Source organism: Vulpes lagopus, chromosome 2 (genome assembly GCF_018345385.1).
Source record: "Vulpes lagopus strain Blue_001 chromosome 2, ASM1834538v1, whole genome shotgun sequence".
In the NCBI taxonomy this organism is placed as follows: Eukaryota; Metazoa; Chordata; class Mammalia; order Carnivora; family Canidae; genus Vulpes; species Vulpes lagopus.
In genome coordinates this window covers 162,302,106-162,320,095 of record NC_054825.1, presented here as the reverse complement: position 1 = coordinate 162,320,095, position 17,990 = coordinate 162,302,106, and the positions used below count along the sequence as shown (strand labels likewise).

The window sequence follows — 17,990 nt, the reverse complement described above, 5'->3', positions numbered from 1 at the left end:
CATTTCAGGTGCCAAAGATTCATCTATGAAAAAAATTTTTCTTCTTTTTAAAAGATTTTATTTATTTACTTATTTGAGAGAGAGAGAGAGAACATGAGTGGGGTGAGGGGCAGAAGGAGAGGGAGAAGCAGATGATCGTGCTGAGAAGGGAGCCTGATGTGGGGCTGGATCCCAGGACCCTAGGACCATGACATGAGCTGAAGGCAAATGCTTAACCCATTGAGCCACTCAGCTGCCCCTTTAAAGATTTTAAGTAACTTCTACACTGTGGGTCTTGAACTCATGATCCCAAGATCAAGAGCACATGCTCCACTGACTGACCCAGCCAGCTGCCCCATCTATGAAAAAAAAATTTTTCATCTTGTGCTCAATGAACTTTTAGTCTAGACAGAGGGATACAACCAAACCAACCAAACAAACAATTGAACAACAAATAAGTGACTACAATAAATATGAAAGATAGACATGTACTTTGGGGAAAATATAGGGTGCAGAGACTGAGAGTGCTGGGGAGATGGCTTATGCTTTTTGTTGTTGTTGTTGTTGTTGTTATTCTTTATTTATTGTGGTAAATTTACCACTTAGGTATCTTTAAATGTGCAGTTGTGCAACAGATTTCTAGAACATTTTCATCTTGCAAAACAAACTCTACATCTACCTATCGAGCAGCAACTACCCACTTCCTCTGCCACTCCAGTCCCTGACAACCACTATTCTACTGTCTATTTCTGTAGATTCAATGACTTTAGATACCTCCCATAAATGAAATTATGCAGTTTTGTCTTTTGTGCCTGGCTTATTTCACTTAGCATAATGTCTTCTACGTTTATCCATGTTGTAGCCTGTGATAGGATGTCCTTCTTTCTAAAGATTTATATATTTTTTATTTGAGAAAGAGCAAGAGAGCACAGTGGGGGTGGGGGAAGTGCAGAGGGAGAGGGAGAGAGAATCTCAAGCAGACTCAATGCAGGATTCAATCCCAGGACCCCAAAATCATGACGTGAGCTGAAATCAAGAGTCAGAGGCTCAACTGACTGGATCACCCAGGCGCTGCAGGGTGCCCTTCTTTCTAAAGGCTGAATAATATCCTGTTGTATGTATACAGCACATTTTCACCTGCTGATGGATATTAGGGATGCTTCCACCTGCCACCATTTTAAATAATGCTGCAATGAACATGGGTATGCAAATATATTTTTGAGATCCTGCTTTCTACTTTTTTGGATAAATATTTGTAAGCAGAATTACTGGATAATGAGAGTTTCATTTTAATTTTTTTGAGGAACCACCATACTATCTTCCCCAGTGGCGGTACCATTTTACTTTCCCACCAAAAGTGCACAAAGGTTCATTTTTTTCCCCAAATCCTCATCAGCATTTGCTATTTTTTTATTTTTTGCCTTTTTTTTAAAAAAAGATTTTTTTAATTTATTTATTTGAAAGAGTGAGAGAGAGCACAACTGGGGGTGCGGGAGGGTCAGAAGGAGAGAGAGAGAGAGAGAGAGAGAGAGAGAGAGAGAGAGAAGCAGACTCTCCACTGAGCACAGCCTGACTCGAAGCTCAATCTCAGGAAACTGAGATCATGACCTGAACTAAAGACAGATGCTCAACTGACTAAGCCACTCAGGTGTCCCTATTTTTTGCTTTTTATAGTGGGCATCTTCATGGGTGTGAGATGATACCTCATTGTAGTTTTGATGTGCATTTCTCCAATGATTAGCAGTGAGTCGTGTTTGTCTTTGCATAGGCTTGTTAGCCATTTGTATATCTTCTTTGAAGAAAGGTCTGATTCAAGATTTTTTACCCATTTAAAAAACCGAGTTATTTGGGTTTTTGTTGTTGACTTGACTTCTTTATATATTCTGGATATTAACATTTTTCCAGATATATGATTTGCAAACATTCTCTGCCATTGCATAAGCTACTGTGTGGTTTTTGTTAGTGATGATTAAGCAGAGACATGAATGAGCCTCAAGAGCTTGCAATCTATCGTGATCAAAGAGCACTCTAGTTAGAAGAAATAGCAGGTGCAAATGCTCACATAGCAAACCAGTGAGGGGTGGACCATCAGTAAGTCTGTGTAATTAGAAGAAGGTAAGTGCCAACAGGCAGGAAATGAGTTTGGAGAAGTCAGGGTATGTGTAAATCATGTCTGTACATGTAGTCTATTGTGGGCATCTGGAGATGTTTGAGCAGAAGAAGGACATGATCTAGCTTTCATTTTCACAGATCCCTCTGGCTGCTGTGTGCAGAAGAGACTGCCTTGTCCAGCTTCTGGAGGCAGCTGTATAGTCCTGTTCTCTGTCTTCAAGGCCAGAAGCATTGCATCTTCAAATCCCACTCTTGTAAAGATAAAGACCCTTGTGATTACATTGACCACACCCAAAAGATCCAGGGCAATCTCCCCATTGCAATATCCTTAATTTAATCCCATCCCCAAAATCCCTTTTGCCATATAAGATAACACAGTCACAGGTCCCAGGGGATTAGAGTATAGGGCAGCTTTGAAGAGCTACTTTTCTTCCTGTTTCATAGAGATATAATTTCTCTGACTGACTGTTCTTCCACCAAACTGTGAGCTTCCTAAGAACGGGTGCTGTACCCAAATCAAGGCTTTGTAATTCTCTCTCCCTTACCCAATTCCTGTCCATTGTATCATAATTCACAATTAGGTACTTATTCTTTTAACTCCCTTCTTGCCTCCTCCCTCAGTTAAAAAGTAAGCTGCAGGGGGGAAAAAAAGAGTAAGTTGCGAGAGATCCGGGCCTATGTCTGCTGTATCCACTACAGTATATATGCAGTGTCCAGTTTCGGGCCTAACTCACAGGGAGCCTCAGCAGGGCACCAGGCTTTGGTTTCACCAGAGACTTTGAGCACATTACTTCCTTGGTTCACCCTCTGTTTTCATAGCATTAAAATGAGGACAATAATAATATATTCTTTATGGGGTTGTTGTGGGAGGTTTACGAGATTCATAAGGACCAAATAAAGTGCTATGTATTAAATATTTGAGGAAAGTATGAATGGAGGAGATTCAACAAAAACGTGCATGGGATGAATGGATAAAGGAATTCATGGGCCTCCCTCCTGGATGCTCTCTGATTTATCCTGTCCTCACTCCTTTTTCTCTCCCTCCACTCAGAGTCCCCTGATTGAATCCCCAGCAGTCATCCTTCCCTCAGATGCGGCTACCCAGTCCTCAGGGGAGGAAGAAGAGCTCCATTATGCATCCCTCAGATTTGTGGGAAGGAGCCTTGGGGCAGACAGGAACAGGTGGCCCCTAGTATTGAGTACTCAGAATCAAGATTCACAAGTGAGAGACTGCTGAGACCCAGCCCTGGCTTGAGCATCTGACCCCTTGGGGATGGGATGGGGGTCAAAGAAAAAGTCAGAGGCTGATTCCTGTAGAATCAGAAGCCCTCCAGGTGATGAGTTGTTAAGTACAGTGGAAACAACACAGGCTTTGGAAACAGTTTCAAGTGCAAAGCCACATGCTGCCCCTTTACTAAGACACAGACCTTCCTGTGCCTCAGTTTCCTGCTCTGTGAAACAGGGATGAGAAGCCCTAGCTGCAAATTCATGGTGAGAATTAACAGTAGGAAAATCCTGTCAGAATTCTTGGCACAAAGTGTATGCTGACAATATGCAGGATCCTTGTGCTTTGAGCATAAAAGCCTTCCTGAGAATTCTCTTGACTCTGGAGGGTTCCAGCAGCAGTCCTCACTCTCACTCTGCCTTCTACTGGAACACCCTCTCACCAGGCCTTCCTCTGCCTCTGTCCTTGAAAGTCAAGTTCAAGAGGTAGATTTCAGAATGGAGTCAAGCAGCAGGACATGATCTTCCCCAATAGAGACAAACCAAACTTATGAGGAAGGTTCTCAAACATAAAAGTACATATATATGTATACCCACATGAATTGACAAGTTGGTTCCCAAATTTACATAGAAATGTGAAGGACCTAGAACAGCAAAACAATCTGATGAAAGAAGAACACAGTTGGAGAAATAAGATTTTACTATAAAGCTAGAGTAATCAAGACACTGTGGTATGGAACAGAATAGAGTCCATAAATAAAGTGTGTATATATCGTTAATTGAACAAGTCCAAGCTTATTCAATTGGGATAGGAGGGACTTTTTAACAAATGGTGGTATAACAAGTAGATCAAAATTTGGAAACCATAAGCCTTGACCCCTTTCTCATGTCACATGCAAAAAATTAGTCTGAGATGAATCATAAACCTAAAAGTAAAAACTATAAAGATTTTATAATTGTGTTGTTTAGCGTGATAGTCACTAGCCACACATGGCATTTAAGATGTGCTGTACTAGGGGTGTCTGGGTGGCTAAGTTGTTTGAACATTTGAGTCTTGGTTTTGGCTTTGGCTTAGGTTTGGCTCTGGGTCCTGGGATAGAGCCCTATGTCTGGCTTGCTCAGTGGGGAGTCTGCTTGTCCCTCTCCCTCTTCCCCTCCTTCTGCTTGCATGCTCTCTCGCGCTCTCTCTCTCAAATAGATAAGTAAATCTTTTTTTTTTAAGATGTGCTACACTTACTGTGCAAAAAAAGAGAGATAAAAGACCTCAGTAATTTTTAATATTGATCATCTGCTGGAATTATATTTTAGATATATTGGATTAAATACATCATTATTAAAAAGTAATTTCACCAGTTTCTTTTTACCTTTTTTTATTATAGCTACTAGAATTTTGAAACTACATATTTAACTTGCATTATATTTCTATCAGACAGAATTGCTCTAGAAGAAAAATTTAGGAGAATATCTATGGGTATGCAAAGATTTCTTACAGGGCATCCACAACAGTCAGCATTATATATATATTTTTTTCATTATAAGCTCCTGTTCATCAAAAGACATGATTGAAATGAAAAGGCAAGTCACAAAGTGGGAGAAAAAATATATATGTATCCCTGAAAAGGGGCTTGAACTTAGAATATATAATTACCAGTTAATAACACAATAACCTAATTTTTTTAATGAGAAAAAAGACTCATTCATATATTTCATAAAAGAAGAGATCCAAATGGCCAGTAGGTACATGAAAGGTGGTCAACAGCACTGGACATCAAAGAAATGAAAATTCATCACAATGAAATGCCCTATCACATCTGCTAGAATGGCTAAAATAAAAAAGCCTAAGCACACCGAATGTTGGAGAAGGTGTGGAGGAATTGGAACTCTTGTATATTTCTGGTGGGAATGTAAATAGTACAACCATGTGTTCTGTACAACAATGTAGTGGTTTTGTATACAATTAAACATAATATACTTATTATGTAAGTCCCAGCAATTCCACCCCTAGTTTTTATCCAAGAATGAAAGCAAAGGTCCACACAAACATTTGCACATGAATGTTTATAGCAGCATTATTCATAATACTAAAGGTAGAGACAATTCAAATGCCCATCAACAACAATAAAACAACAACAAAAACAAATGCTCATAAATAAGTGAATGGATAACCAAAGTGCTATAGCCAAGCAACAGAATACTACTAGTCAACATAAAAAAAACATTTAACATTAATGACTTTCAAAAGCATATTGAGTGAAAGAAGCCAGATACAAAAGAATATACTCCAATTCCACTTAGATGAAGTCCAAGAAAAGATGAAACTAACCTATTGGAACAGAAATTCACAAAGGCACCTGCCTCTCTTTTGAGTGTGTGGCTGGTGCACTAACTTTAATGGTGCACAAGGAAACTCTGGGATGCAGGAAATATCATATATCTTGACTGGGATAGTAGTTACATGAGTGTATGTATTTATAAAAACTCATTGAATTATACATGTAAGATTAGTGTATTTTACTATATATAAATCTACCTTTAGTTAAAAAATAATAAAAATTTAACAATAATGGAAAGGCTTTAGATAAAATTCAACAGCCATATCTCCTTAAGACTGTAAGGTGGGGGGATGATGCCTGGGTGGCTCAACGGTTGAGCATCTGCCTTCTGCACAGGGTGTGATCCTGGAGACCCAGGATCAAGTCCTGTCTTGGACTCCCTACATGGAGCCTGCTTCTCCCTCTGCCTATGTTCTGCCTCTCTCTTTGTGTGTCTCTCATGAATAAATAAATAAAATCTAAAAAAAACAAAAGACTGTAAGGTGGGGAGATGCAGGTTTAGATATAGAAATAGTATAATGCCCACCTCTGTCGATGGGTATATGCAGTGGTTAACTCAGGACGTGTTTGGTTTTCTATCAGGCAAATGAGATGGTTTCGGAAATATCTGTGAATCTATGCATTTTGACACACAGATATAGTGATTAAATAAGTGAGTGCAGAGATCACAAAAGGGCAAATCCATGAGAAGAACATAAGCATGCACACATCTATTTTCAATCTGCCTGTGCACATTGAAGATGATTCAGAAGACAATGCTGGTCAGCCCATATGAGGCATGCTGTTAGCTGGTGGAAATGGGACAGGAGGTACTAAAAGCCGTAGCTGGTTCTTCCTGCAGGTGATATTTTATTGTGTTTTAGCACAGCAGAGTGGTGCCAGGAAGTGCGCTGGGCCCATAACTTTATTGGGTTTTCTTTTCCTGATTATAAAAACAGTTTATACATTTTGTAAGAAAAAAAAACACTTTAGAACATACAGTAAAGTGCAAAGAAGGAAATTAAGAGATAGGACTGTTAATAGATAACATTTTCTGTATTTGTACAGGTGTGTATATATGTGTGTGTATGTACACACATATATGTGTATATATGTACATATATAGGTATATATATGTGTACATATACAACTGTAGAACAAATACATACATACTATACATATTATATCAGTCAATTAATCTATCCTTTTCATAATGATGGTCCTAGCAGGTACAACTTTACATTATGCTTTTCTAACAATGAATTATAAGCATTTGCTGCATCAGTGAGCACCCTTCCCCAGCATGGTGTCTAACGATGACAGTTAAGCTCAATTTGTGCCATGTTCATTTAAGCCATTCCTGGTTGTTGGGCATTTATAGTTTGTTCAGTTTCCCGGTCACTGGCAATGGTCGTCTTTGCATCTTCTATGGTGTTGCCATGGTGTCAAGCTAAGGAAAAGGAGAAGTCAGAAGTGCATTTGTTGGTGGAGAAGAGGCCTTGAAATTACAGCACAGTGCACCGCATATAACCCACCCCAGCCTACTCCCCATTGCCCATTCCCCCTCCTTGTTATGGGCTCCAGACTTCCTACAGGAGCCTCCATCTTCCAACCTCAGGGCAACTGGGCCAGTTCCTTCTCTTGACTGTCTCCTCCACCTAGGCTCTGGACTGTCTCCAGCCTAACCCATCCCTATGGGAACTCTCTCAGCCCTCCTCCCTCATTCCACCTCACCTCCTTGCCCACCTGGTCTTGTCCTCATGGTCTGAGGTTAACACTCAGTTTAACTGGCTCCGCCTATGGGGAGAAATCAGGGAAGATGTCATATCTCAGGTCTGTAAGAAACAGAGAATGCAGCAGAGTCCTGGGGAGATGCTGGTGTGGTAAGCGTCTTCTTTCCAAGCCCTCCTTGTGAAGGACCTCAGGAGTAGCAGGGGACAAATCTGAGAGCTTAACTTCTACACCAAGAGTCCTTCCTCCACATTCCCCATATGGTTCATCATTTCTGATGTCTTAAGGTCGCTGAAGGAAGATGTCATGGGCCAGCAGAGGTAGGGAGGTAAAAGGGGCTGAGTGTGCCTGGGGAAGGAGTTGGCACTACCTGGCCTAATTACTAGTGATAATAATAGTAAGTTATTTCACACCTATTATATTCCAGACACTATGGTAAATGATTTACAGACATTATATTGAACGCTCTCAATAGTCACACAAGGTAGAAATTTTAACCTCGTATTATGGATGAAGAAACAGTTCAGAAAGATAAAGGTACTTGCCTAAAGTCACACAGCTAGAAAATGACAGAGGCTAATATCTGAACCTGGCCACTCTGACTCCCAGCCCATTGTTCTCATGCATGCTGGACTGAAGAACTAAGATCAAGGAGAATGTGGCACCTCTAAGGAGAATGAGGCAATGGAGATGTTGGGTTCACTCCTGGCTGTGATGAGGGAGTTATGACTGGCTAGTTATCTTCTTTCAGGCTATAGAAGAAAAAGCAACCTATATGTATATCCTAGAACCACTCTTAAACTGCCTAGGGTTTAATCATGACTAGTTTGGAAAAGTACATTGGATGACGATATTATTAATAATAATACCTCAGATTTTATTGAGCCCTTACTGTGTCCCATGCTTTGTTCCAAGCTATTTATCAGTGATACCTTACTTTATTCCTATAGTAGATATCCCTGTGAGGTCAGCACCAGTATCACTTGCATTTTACACATGGCAAACTAAAGCACAAATGGGCTGTCATCCTGATGGTCAATACTGTAGGCTTCTTGATAGAGAAATTGTGCAATGATCATAGATAGGCTCCATATCAAAATACTAAAATTATTTGAAAAAAGAATGCATCTTCTAAAACCTTCACCATCGTCACCACAATCAATACCATCACCATTACCATCATTACCACCACCACCACCACCACCACCACCACCATCACCACCATCACCACCATTACCACCACCACCACCACCACCACCACCACCACCACCACCACCACCACCACTTTAGCATCACCAATATCATCAGTGTCAGCATCATTTCCATCATCACTGCTATCTGTAACATCTACTGCAATAGTTCTCAAACAAGACAATTTTGCCCTCCTTGGGACATTTCTAATGCCTACAGTCATTTTTGGTGGTATAAACTGAGATTGAAGAAGGTTATTCCTACAGATATCAAGTGGGTAGAGGCCAGAGATGCTCATGCTACAGTGCACAGGACAGCCTTATCCCCTTCCCCTGAAATAATTATCTGGCCCCAAATATCAATAATAATGAGCTTGAGAAATTCTGATCTACTCTGTACTGAGAATACTGATAATTGCTTCATCCTCCAAGAATTGTGTGTAGCCCCCATATCTCCCTTCAGGGGGGTGTTACCCTTCATATCCTCCAAACGAGCTAAGAGGACCTGAGGGGAGTGTGATCTACTCAAGGTCACACTCAGACAGCTAGAGGCAGAGCTGGGATTGGAACCCTGATTAGAATCTTCCTCTGCCCAATCTCTTCCCCTGCATAGTTGACTCTACTACCTGTTTCCCTGACTTCATGTGGTAACTAGTAACTACCATGTACCAGACACATACTGGATGCTTGACACCCACCCTGTTCATTCTCATGGATGCCCCTCCAGGTCAACTTCCATACCAACATCATAAACACAAAGAAACTGGGCTGAAAAGAAGTCACTGGGTGAAACCCTATTGCTGTGTAGAAGCATGACTGCCTCTACACCCTCCCTCTCTGCCACTGGCTTCTGGTCTTCCAACTATCTGTCTGCCCCAAATGATTCCTGACAACCCATTCCTGCCTTGTCCCTTCCCCTCCTGGATCTGCCTTCTCCTGTTAGGGGAGTGCTCTTGAGACCCAGTCCTGAGCCAGCACCCAACCCTCGACCCAGGGCAACAGGCACCTGATGGATAAATTGCTGATCAAGCCGTAGATCAGGATTCCACAGATGTAGAGGCTGCCCAGGACTATCATCACAATGAGCCACACCACTTTGGCTCCTGAGATGTAGAAACCTCTGTTTACAACAACAGGAATGTTCCCTGGAGAAGAGGATACAAGGGGGTCAGGAGTACCACCACTCAACCCTTCGTTCACCACACATCTGTTCTTCAGAGATTTATCAATCAACATCTGCTATGTTCTAAGTGCTAGGAATTCAGTGAACAAAACAAACTTCTTGCCCTCATGGGGCTGACATTCCACCTGGGAAGTGGACAGTTGACAAAGCAAAGAGATGTCTGATATGATTGCAGGCTGCAAGAAGTACTCTGAAAAAGAATAAACCCACTCAAGGGGATAGAGTGACAGGATCAGGGGTGCATTACACAGGGTCATTAACCTGTTGCACAGGTATTCACTGAGCGCCAGCAATGTGCCAGGCACCATGCTAAGCACTGGGGACAAAAGGTGAGCAAACAGCTCTCCCAGCTTCTATCCTCCTGAAGCTCACAGTCCAGTGGAGTAAGAAAGGTGTAAATCAGTTGGTGCATAATCATTCACAGTTGGTTGGTCATGTCTGGTGTGTAGCAGATGCTTTAGTAAACAGTGTGGAGTGACCAGAATAAATGTCTCCAGCTCACATTCAGTTGTGTATGTGGCTTTCTCTAGGACAAGCCAGGCTGATAGATTCTCATGCATTGTCTGATTTAATTCTACCAGAAACCCTGTCATATAGGGACCCTTTTAATCTCGACACTACATATAGGGAAACTGAGGCTCAGAGAGGAGCTCTTCCTATATACACATTCATTCCCAAGCTAAGTTCCAGACATCACATCCACAACAGATCTCTGCTTCCCCTGCACCACCTACCCCCCTTGACCTTTCTACTTTTTCATATTGAGGCAATCAAGCAAAACAGCTGTGGACATAGGCTGTGAGGTTGGATTGCCAAAGTTTGAACCCAGCCTTCTCTGTTGATTGGAACTGGAATCTTGAATAAAACACTCCAACTTCCCATAGCTCAGTTTTCTTATCTGTAAATGGAGGTGGTGTTAACAACAGTCGCTGTGAGGGCCATACAGGTTAGAATGGTGGCTGGCACACAGTAAGTGCCCAGTGAATGTTGGCTGACCATATCTTCCAGGGATCCACCCTTGCTCTGACCTGAGGTCTCTGAGGGCTTCATAGAGGAGGCAGCTCTGGATGTGGACCTTAGAGGATGGGGACATTTTACTCAACCATTGTGAGCATGGCATTGCAAGGTGGAGATGGCATTCACAATGACAGGCACTATTTAGGCAAAAGCATGGAGTTGAGGTATGCCTGGGTGGCTCAGTGGCTGAGCATCTGCTTTCAGCTCAGAGCATGATTCTGGGGTCCTCAGATCAAGTCCCGCATTGGGCTCCCTGCAGGGAGCCTGCTTCTGCCTCTGTCTATGTCTCTGCCTATCTCTTTGTGTCTCTCATGAATAAATAAATAAAATATTAAAAAAATAAAAGCATTGGGAGGAGAAGATTTGGGGAGCATGAGCCCCAGAGGGGAGCTTCTGTACTCACGGGGTGTCTGGATCTGGAATTCTCTGTACATCGTCAGCTGGGTCACGGGGTTGTCCACGATGCATCTGTATCTGCCCATCTGTTCCCAGGCCAGACTTGGGAGAGTGATGCTTGCATCTGAGAAGCTTAGGAGAGAGCCATTGTGGCTCCAGTGATACTTGGGACTTGGAACAGAAAAGGCAGTACACGCCATATCCACCTGGGAGCCTATCTTAGCAGATAGGACACCTTTGGAGATACTGGGACTGGTACTCAGCAACACTTCATCTGGCCCATCTGCAGAGACAGAGCAGGAGACCAGAGCTATGTTTCTGACCTTGGGGCCTTGTCTCTTTCCCTCAGTCCACATGTAGTCCTCCTTGACCAGGAGGTGCCCCTTCGCTGCACCCCAAGCATCCCCTAGACCCAACACACACAAGGCAGCTGTGCCAACAACACAACTATAATTACAACATCTTCTGTTATCAAGCACCTACTATGAGCCAGCCCCATAATAGCTCTTCATGTCACAATAAAATACGAATAGAAGCAACACATCAGATTCTGTGTGTTTTTAAATTTAGGTGTGAAAACCATTCAAGACTTGTGCTTTTTCACAGTGGAAAGATGTGAAAGAGTTTGGTAAATGTGAAAAGTCCCAGAATGTTGGAAAGACCCAAGGTTCATTGTGTTTATAAGTCAATGTCTTTGACTTACAAGACCTGTTTGAGATTTTGGGGAGGTCTGGCTAGGTTGTATACTTGCCTTGGCAGGCAATCAAAGGATTATGGAGAAAAGAGAATGTGTGAGACTGTCATTTAGCTTTAAAATAGAACTGTCTGTTTAAGAGAGTGTAGTCAGTTCAATCTGACTACAAAGGAAAAATGAAGGAGATTTTACCAAATTTAGAAAACCAGAATAAAAAGATCAATAAATCTGAAGGCTCAAGGGAATGTGGGATTTGAATATTTAATAAACTGTCATTTTTAAGAGACTATTAGTTGTAAGCAGTCTCCTCTTTACAAAAGCCAGCTCTGAACAAATTTCGCACTATTTCTAATCTGAGGAGTAGGAATTAGGGTCCCTGTTTTAAATAGCAGATTGTTCTGTGCAGTGAGGGTGATTCTAAGTCCAAAGAGCTGAGATTCAAACCCAGATCCAGTGGTCCATGGGCTGGCTCATGGTATTTCCTCTCTCTAGTTCTGCCTGTCTTATTGCTATGTCACTGGAAGGCCCTGTGCCCAACACTGGCATCACTCTCATGGCCCCAGACCACTCACAGGCCACAGTTAGAGAGAGAATTTCACTCCTCCGAGGAATCTCCATGATAGTATCTATCTCACAATAAAGTTGTCTGTCTCGGCGGGTGACCCTGTGGATGATGAGGTTCTTGAGGTCCGGGGAGATTGTCATCCGGTCATTGCTGGATACCAGTGTGTAATCCACGTACCACCTGACATTGGTGGCATTGGTGTAGCAAATGGCAGCCACAGAATCCACGTCCTCTACCACAGAGCTGGTGTTGACCCAGATCTCTGGGTTGCTTTCCAACTCTGGGGGAAATAGGAAGAAGTCATTAGGGTGGGGTCTGCCACCTTAAGCTCTGCTCCTCTTCAAAGGGGACTCTGGGGTAGGTTGATGAGAAGCCAAGAGTTGTAAGATGGGGTGTGGGGTCTTGGCAAAGGAACACCCTTAGAGCTGAGAGGGACAGAAAAGTAGAGAGTGGGCATGAGTAGTTGAGATGTGGGCACTAGTCTGAGTGCACCATCCTATGCTCTGGGTCATCACTGTGGCATCCACTACAGTAATGGTGAGCTCCTGGGATGGGTATGTAGCCTAATGGTAGTTTCTGAACCCAGAACCTAAAATCAGAACACCCCCGACTGAGGAACCATGGGTAGAATTCAAAGTGACAGGTGGTATTTGGATTCTCTATAATAATTGCTCCCATTATCTAAGTCCCATTCACTTTACAAATACTCCACCCAATCATACAACAGACAATGGTAGATACTATCCTCAGGCTACAGATGAGGAAACTGAGAACACCACGGAAGAGAAGACAAAGGCTCAGGGCCATGTGACATATACACAGTCAGAGGTAAACATAGGGCTTCCTGTCTCCAAGTCCACATTCTGCCCCCTAGACCTATGGAGCCTCCAGGAGCTGTCTGTAGTAGACAGAACTCCAAGATGGCCCCATGATCTCCAGGCTGTATAATCCCTGCCCTTCAAATGTGGGAGAAACCCATGATTTTCTTCTAACCTACACAACATGGCAAAAGTAATGGGCTGTCATTCTAAGTGTTACCTTATGTCATATAAGACTCCTACTTAACAGACCAGAGAGAGAGAGAATTCAGCTGACCTTGAAGAAGCAAAGAACCATGACGTGAAATGCCCATGGACAGAGCCACACATGAGCCCACAGCCCTGACTCAACACCTTGTGAGTCTCATAGCATAGCACTGTCCCAGACTTTTGACCCACAGGAACGTGTCATAATAAGTGGGTGCTGCTTGAAACTACTGTTTATGGCTCTGTGTTATGCAATGATGCATAACTGATACCCTGATGGAGCATGTAAAGGAAATGACTGACCCATCTCTGCGGGAGAAGCTAGCCTACCATCTGCTGAGGCCCACTGTCACCTTGGGGTAGAGGAAGCTTAGATAGTATGATCTCTAAGGGACCTCACTCCCAAAGCCCCCAGGTCCGATGGAAATAGGGCAGCCTGCCAACTCACCTTGAATTTCAAGCCAGCCAGTTGCTCTCTGGGTCTCATTGCCTGTGTCCACCCTTACAGTGTAGTTCCCTGTGTCACTAAATGCAGATCTCCTGATCACCAGGTCACCCAACTTGGTCACATTCTCCCGGCCACTGAACATAGGCCCAGATAGCCAGGAATTGGAGGGAGGTTTGTAGCTGACAATCATATTTTCCACAGTGTCCTCTGCACCGCGGTGCCAACTGTATTCCTGAGCATCTTGGCTGGCATTCTCGAGGACCAGGACAGTCCGAAATCCCTTGACTCCTATAAGTGAGTCTGGGCTGATGAACATTTGGCCAAAGGCTTGGTGGATCCCACAGGCCAGCAGACTGGCTGAAGAGGACAAATAGAATACACATACATGAGAGAGAGAGAAAAGAGAAAGTGAGAAGAGAGATTGATTTACACCATCCAGGCAATGATCCCCAGGGACAGTGGTGAACAAGCCATGAGTTTTTAGCTCCCCTGCTTGTCTCCTCCTCCCCATCCCCTCAGCCTCTGCCCTGGCCCATTCCATCCTCATCCTCTTCCAGCCTGGCTTCCTCCTTGGACACTCTAGTCTCCAACCCATCCTCATATGACAGTTAGGTGGATCCTTATAAAGACCCAGTTATGACCCTGCTCTCCCCCTGTTCAGGTACCTTCCATGGCTCCCTGGCACTCCACAGATAAAGTTCGAACTCAGCATGGTGTATAAGACAGTCTTACAGTCTTAGAGAGAGCTAGTCTTTATGACTCTCATCTAGCCTCCTTTTGGATCACACTCACCCCACCTCATTATCCCATGAACTCCCTTATTCATGTGTGCATTTATGCATTCATTTATCAGAAGACACAGTATCTATACTGTGTGCCCCAGACATAGATAGCTCTCTTGATACCACATTCTCTCTTTTGACTTCAGGCTTTCACACATGCTGTTCCCTGTTTCTGGCACACAGATCCCTGCTCCCTCCTCCCCATCCCCATCCCCTTTGTCAGCTCACTTCTACTCATCTTTAAGTTCTCAGGTCTGATATCCCCTCCTCCCTAGTCTGGGTCAGGTGGCCCCTTAGGGCTCCCCCAGCCTCCTGGGCCACCTTATCCCCATCCCTGTCACTCTGAGTCATCAGAGTCTGGAGATAGATCTCATCTCACTCTAGACTCTGAACTCTATGAGGCTGTCTCAGCCACCACCACATCACAGCATCTCTGAGCATGGGGCAGAACCTAGTGAGAGTGCTTGGCTGATATCAAGGGTGGGTGGATAAAGCCCCCCAAGACTATCTACACATGTCTTTGACTTAGCATCTAAATTCATTGGAGTGCATGTGAATGTGGGTAATAATCTGTCATCATCTAAGATGTGGAGATCCATTGTCTGTGTAGCCAGACACAGACTGGCTACTTCTGTGGCTGCTTTGAGGCAAAGACACCTGAGACTCTCCCCTCTTCCGACTCCAGGCCACAGGGTAGCCAGCAAGACATGAGAGTTGTCCCTGTCAGTGGGGCTGAGAGGTTCCTGGAGAGAAGTGAGGGGTTTGGAAGGAGTCCAGCTAGAGAGGTGGGGGAGGGAATCAGGGCAGACTAGGCACCCAGAGGAGATGTTTTCTGAGTGGGGGTCCAGGTTCATCACTCCTGAGGGTGGATGGGGATGAACACTGTGCGTACGTGTGTGTGTGTGTGTGTGTGTGTGTGTGTGTGTAAGAGAGAAAATGTTTCTATAGGTGAAGTACGCCCAGGTCTGTGAGCTCATGAAAGTCCCGATGCCAGCCCTGCCCCCCTCTCCTCTACCACTCCGCTGTCCTGTGGGTTCAGCTCTCTTACCTAGGAGAACCAGCTTCCTCCATGGTCTGCATCTGGGTCTGGAAAGATCCATGGGTTCCACAGGTCCTCCTGGGCTAGGTGTCTGTCCAGGGGCTGGACAGCCTCCTCTGCTTCTTCACAGACCTGCATCTCTGGCTTTGGGCTGCTAGTCCCCACCCTCTTCCTGTGCCCCAGGGTGGACTCTGAACCATGGTGCAGGCAGGACTAGGTAGGAGATGCTTGGGGAGTTGTTATCTTTATGACTCTAGGGTGCTTTTAGCTTACTATTTACTCACCTCATTTTTTTAAAGCTTATTTATAGCATTATTTAAGCTTATTTATACTTGGTTAAAAAAAGAAACCCTTATGCTCACTGTTAGGAAAACTGGAAAATACTGAAAAGCACAATAAATATGAGACATCAGACTTTTTGAACATGGACAGTTATTCATTTTCATTTTTCCTGATCCCTGCAAAACTCAAATTTTAAATTGTGTTGTCTCATTTGATGAGGGGCTGCTTCTCCCTCCCTAAAACCAACAGCTTATTCTAAGTCTCTCTCCAGGTCAGCAGATCTTCCTCCACCTTGACATTTGGAGTGGCTGCTGGGTGTGCTATTGTGTGCCTAGGCCAAAATGTATAGAACCCATTCCCTTGTGTTGGATCTTCAAAGTTAGTAATAGAAGTACTACAGAGACAGAGCAGAGTGTGCTCATGGGGGCGAGGCACTGATCATGTGGGATGTGTCTGCATCTGGATACTCCACGGAGAAAAGGGAAACATGGGGACACAGAGATCCAGACAGGCTAACTGAGAAGGCAGGCAGAGGGGAGACCCCAGAATTAGTAAATCGACAAGTCTTTCAAGCTGGACTTAGGAGTATCCGTCTTTCATTTTCATCACAACTACTTTTTTTTTTTTTTTTTTAAGATTTTATCTATTTATTCACGAGAGACACAGAGAGAGAGAGAGAGGCAGAAACACAGGCAGGCGGAAGCAGGCTTCCTCCAAGGGCCCAATCCAGGACCCCAGGATCACGACCGGAGCCAAAGGCAGCGCTCAACCACTGAGCCACTCAGGTGCCCCAACAAATACTATTTTCATTTCAAAATCAATGCATGGGTCATACAAGTTTTGGAAATTTCTTTTTTTAAAAAAGGTTTTATTTACTTATTTGACAGAGAGAGAGAGAGAGCATGAGCAGGGGGAGCAGCAGGCAGAGGGAGAAGCAAGGAGGCTTTCTGCTGAGCAGGGAACCCAATGTTCAATCCTGGGACCCTGGGATCATGATCTGAGCCTGAAAGCAGATGCTTTACTGACTGAGCCACCCAGGCGCCCCTGGAAAATTCTTAAGAAAGAAAAATAGAATTAATACTCTTTTAGGGGGCGCCTGACTCAGCCATTTAAACACCTGCCTCTAGCTCAGGTCATTATCTCAGACTCCTGGGATCAGCCCTGCATTGGGCTCCCTGCTCAGCAGGGGGTCTACTTTCCCTCTCCCTCTGCCCCTTCCCCTTTGCTCATGCTTTCTCTCTCAAATAAATAAATAAAATCTTTTTTAAAAATACTCTTTCAATTGTTTTAAACTATTATGAATACTTATCCAAATATATATGTGAACATATTAATATTTATAATAAATATTTAAATATACCTACACATATTTATACATTCATAATTTTTACATTTATAAATTTATAAATAAATAAAACACTTTATAAATAAAATATATAATTATTTATCAGAATTTAATTAGTACTATTAAAAAGTCACCTGTAACAGATCACCCAGAGATAAAACCAGAGTTTTTATCTGAAACTTTTCAGGTTTTTAGATTTTATTTTTAGTTTATTTTTTTGTATATTTTTTTATTGGAGTTCTATTTGCCAACATACAGTATAACACCCAGTGCTCATCCTGTCAAGTGTCCCCCTCAGTGCCTGTCACCCAGTCACCCCATCCCCCCACCCACTTCCTCTTCCACTATCCCTTGTTCGTTTCCCAGAGTTAGGAGTCTCTCATGTTTTGTCATCCTCTCTGATTTTTCCCACTCATTTTCTCTCCTTTCCCCATAATCCCTTTCATTATTTTTTTATATTCCCCGTATGAGTGAAACCATATAATTATAGCCCTCCAATTGACTTACTTCACTCAGAATAATACCCTCCAGTTCCAACCATGTCGAAGTAAATGGTGGGTATTCATTGTTTCTAATGGCTGAGGAATATTCCATTGTATACATAGACCACATCTTCTTTATCCATTCATCTTTCAATGGACACCGAAGCTCCTTCCACAGTTTGGC

General features: G+C 43.3%; 1 protein-coding gene across 4 annotated transcripts; it reads right to left on the bottom strand.

Annotated features, from left to right (window-relative positions):
- Positions 1–4,691: 4,691 nt before the first annotated feature.
- CEACAM18 (CEA cell adhesion molecule 18) lies at positions 4,692–15,840 on the bottom strand. 4 transcript variants are annotated; one of them, XM_041736001.1, is made up of 7 exons: positions 15,707–15,840; positions 13,877–14,233; positions 12,411–12,683; positions 11,152–11,427; positions 9,555–9,693; positions 7,362–7,424; positions 4,693–7,077 (listed from the first exon to the last, which is right to left on the bottom strand). In XM_041736001.1, the coding sequence occupies exons 1-6, from the start codon at positions 15,756–15,758 to the stop codon at positions 7,406–7,408; spliced, it is 1,116 nt and encodes a 371-aa protein (XP_041591935.1). In that variant the 5' UTR covers positions 15,759–15,840; the 3' UTR covers positions 4,693–7,077; positions 7,362–7,405. The 4 variants fall into 4 exon arrangements, with proteins under 4 accessions (XP_041591954.1, XP_041591935.1, XP_041591945.1 ...); XM_041736011.1 differs by having other exon boundaries at positions 7,374–7,424; XM_041736020.1 differs by lacking the exon at positions 9,555–9,693 and having other exon boundaries at positions 4,692–7,077.
- Positions 15,841–17,990: the final 2,150 nt, after the last annotated feature.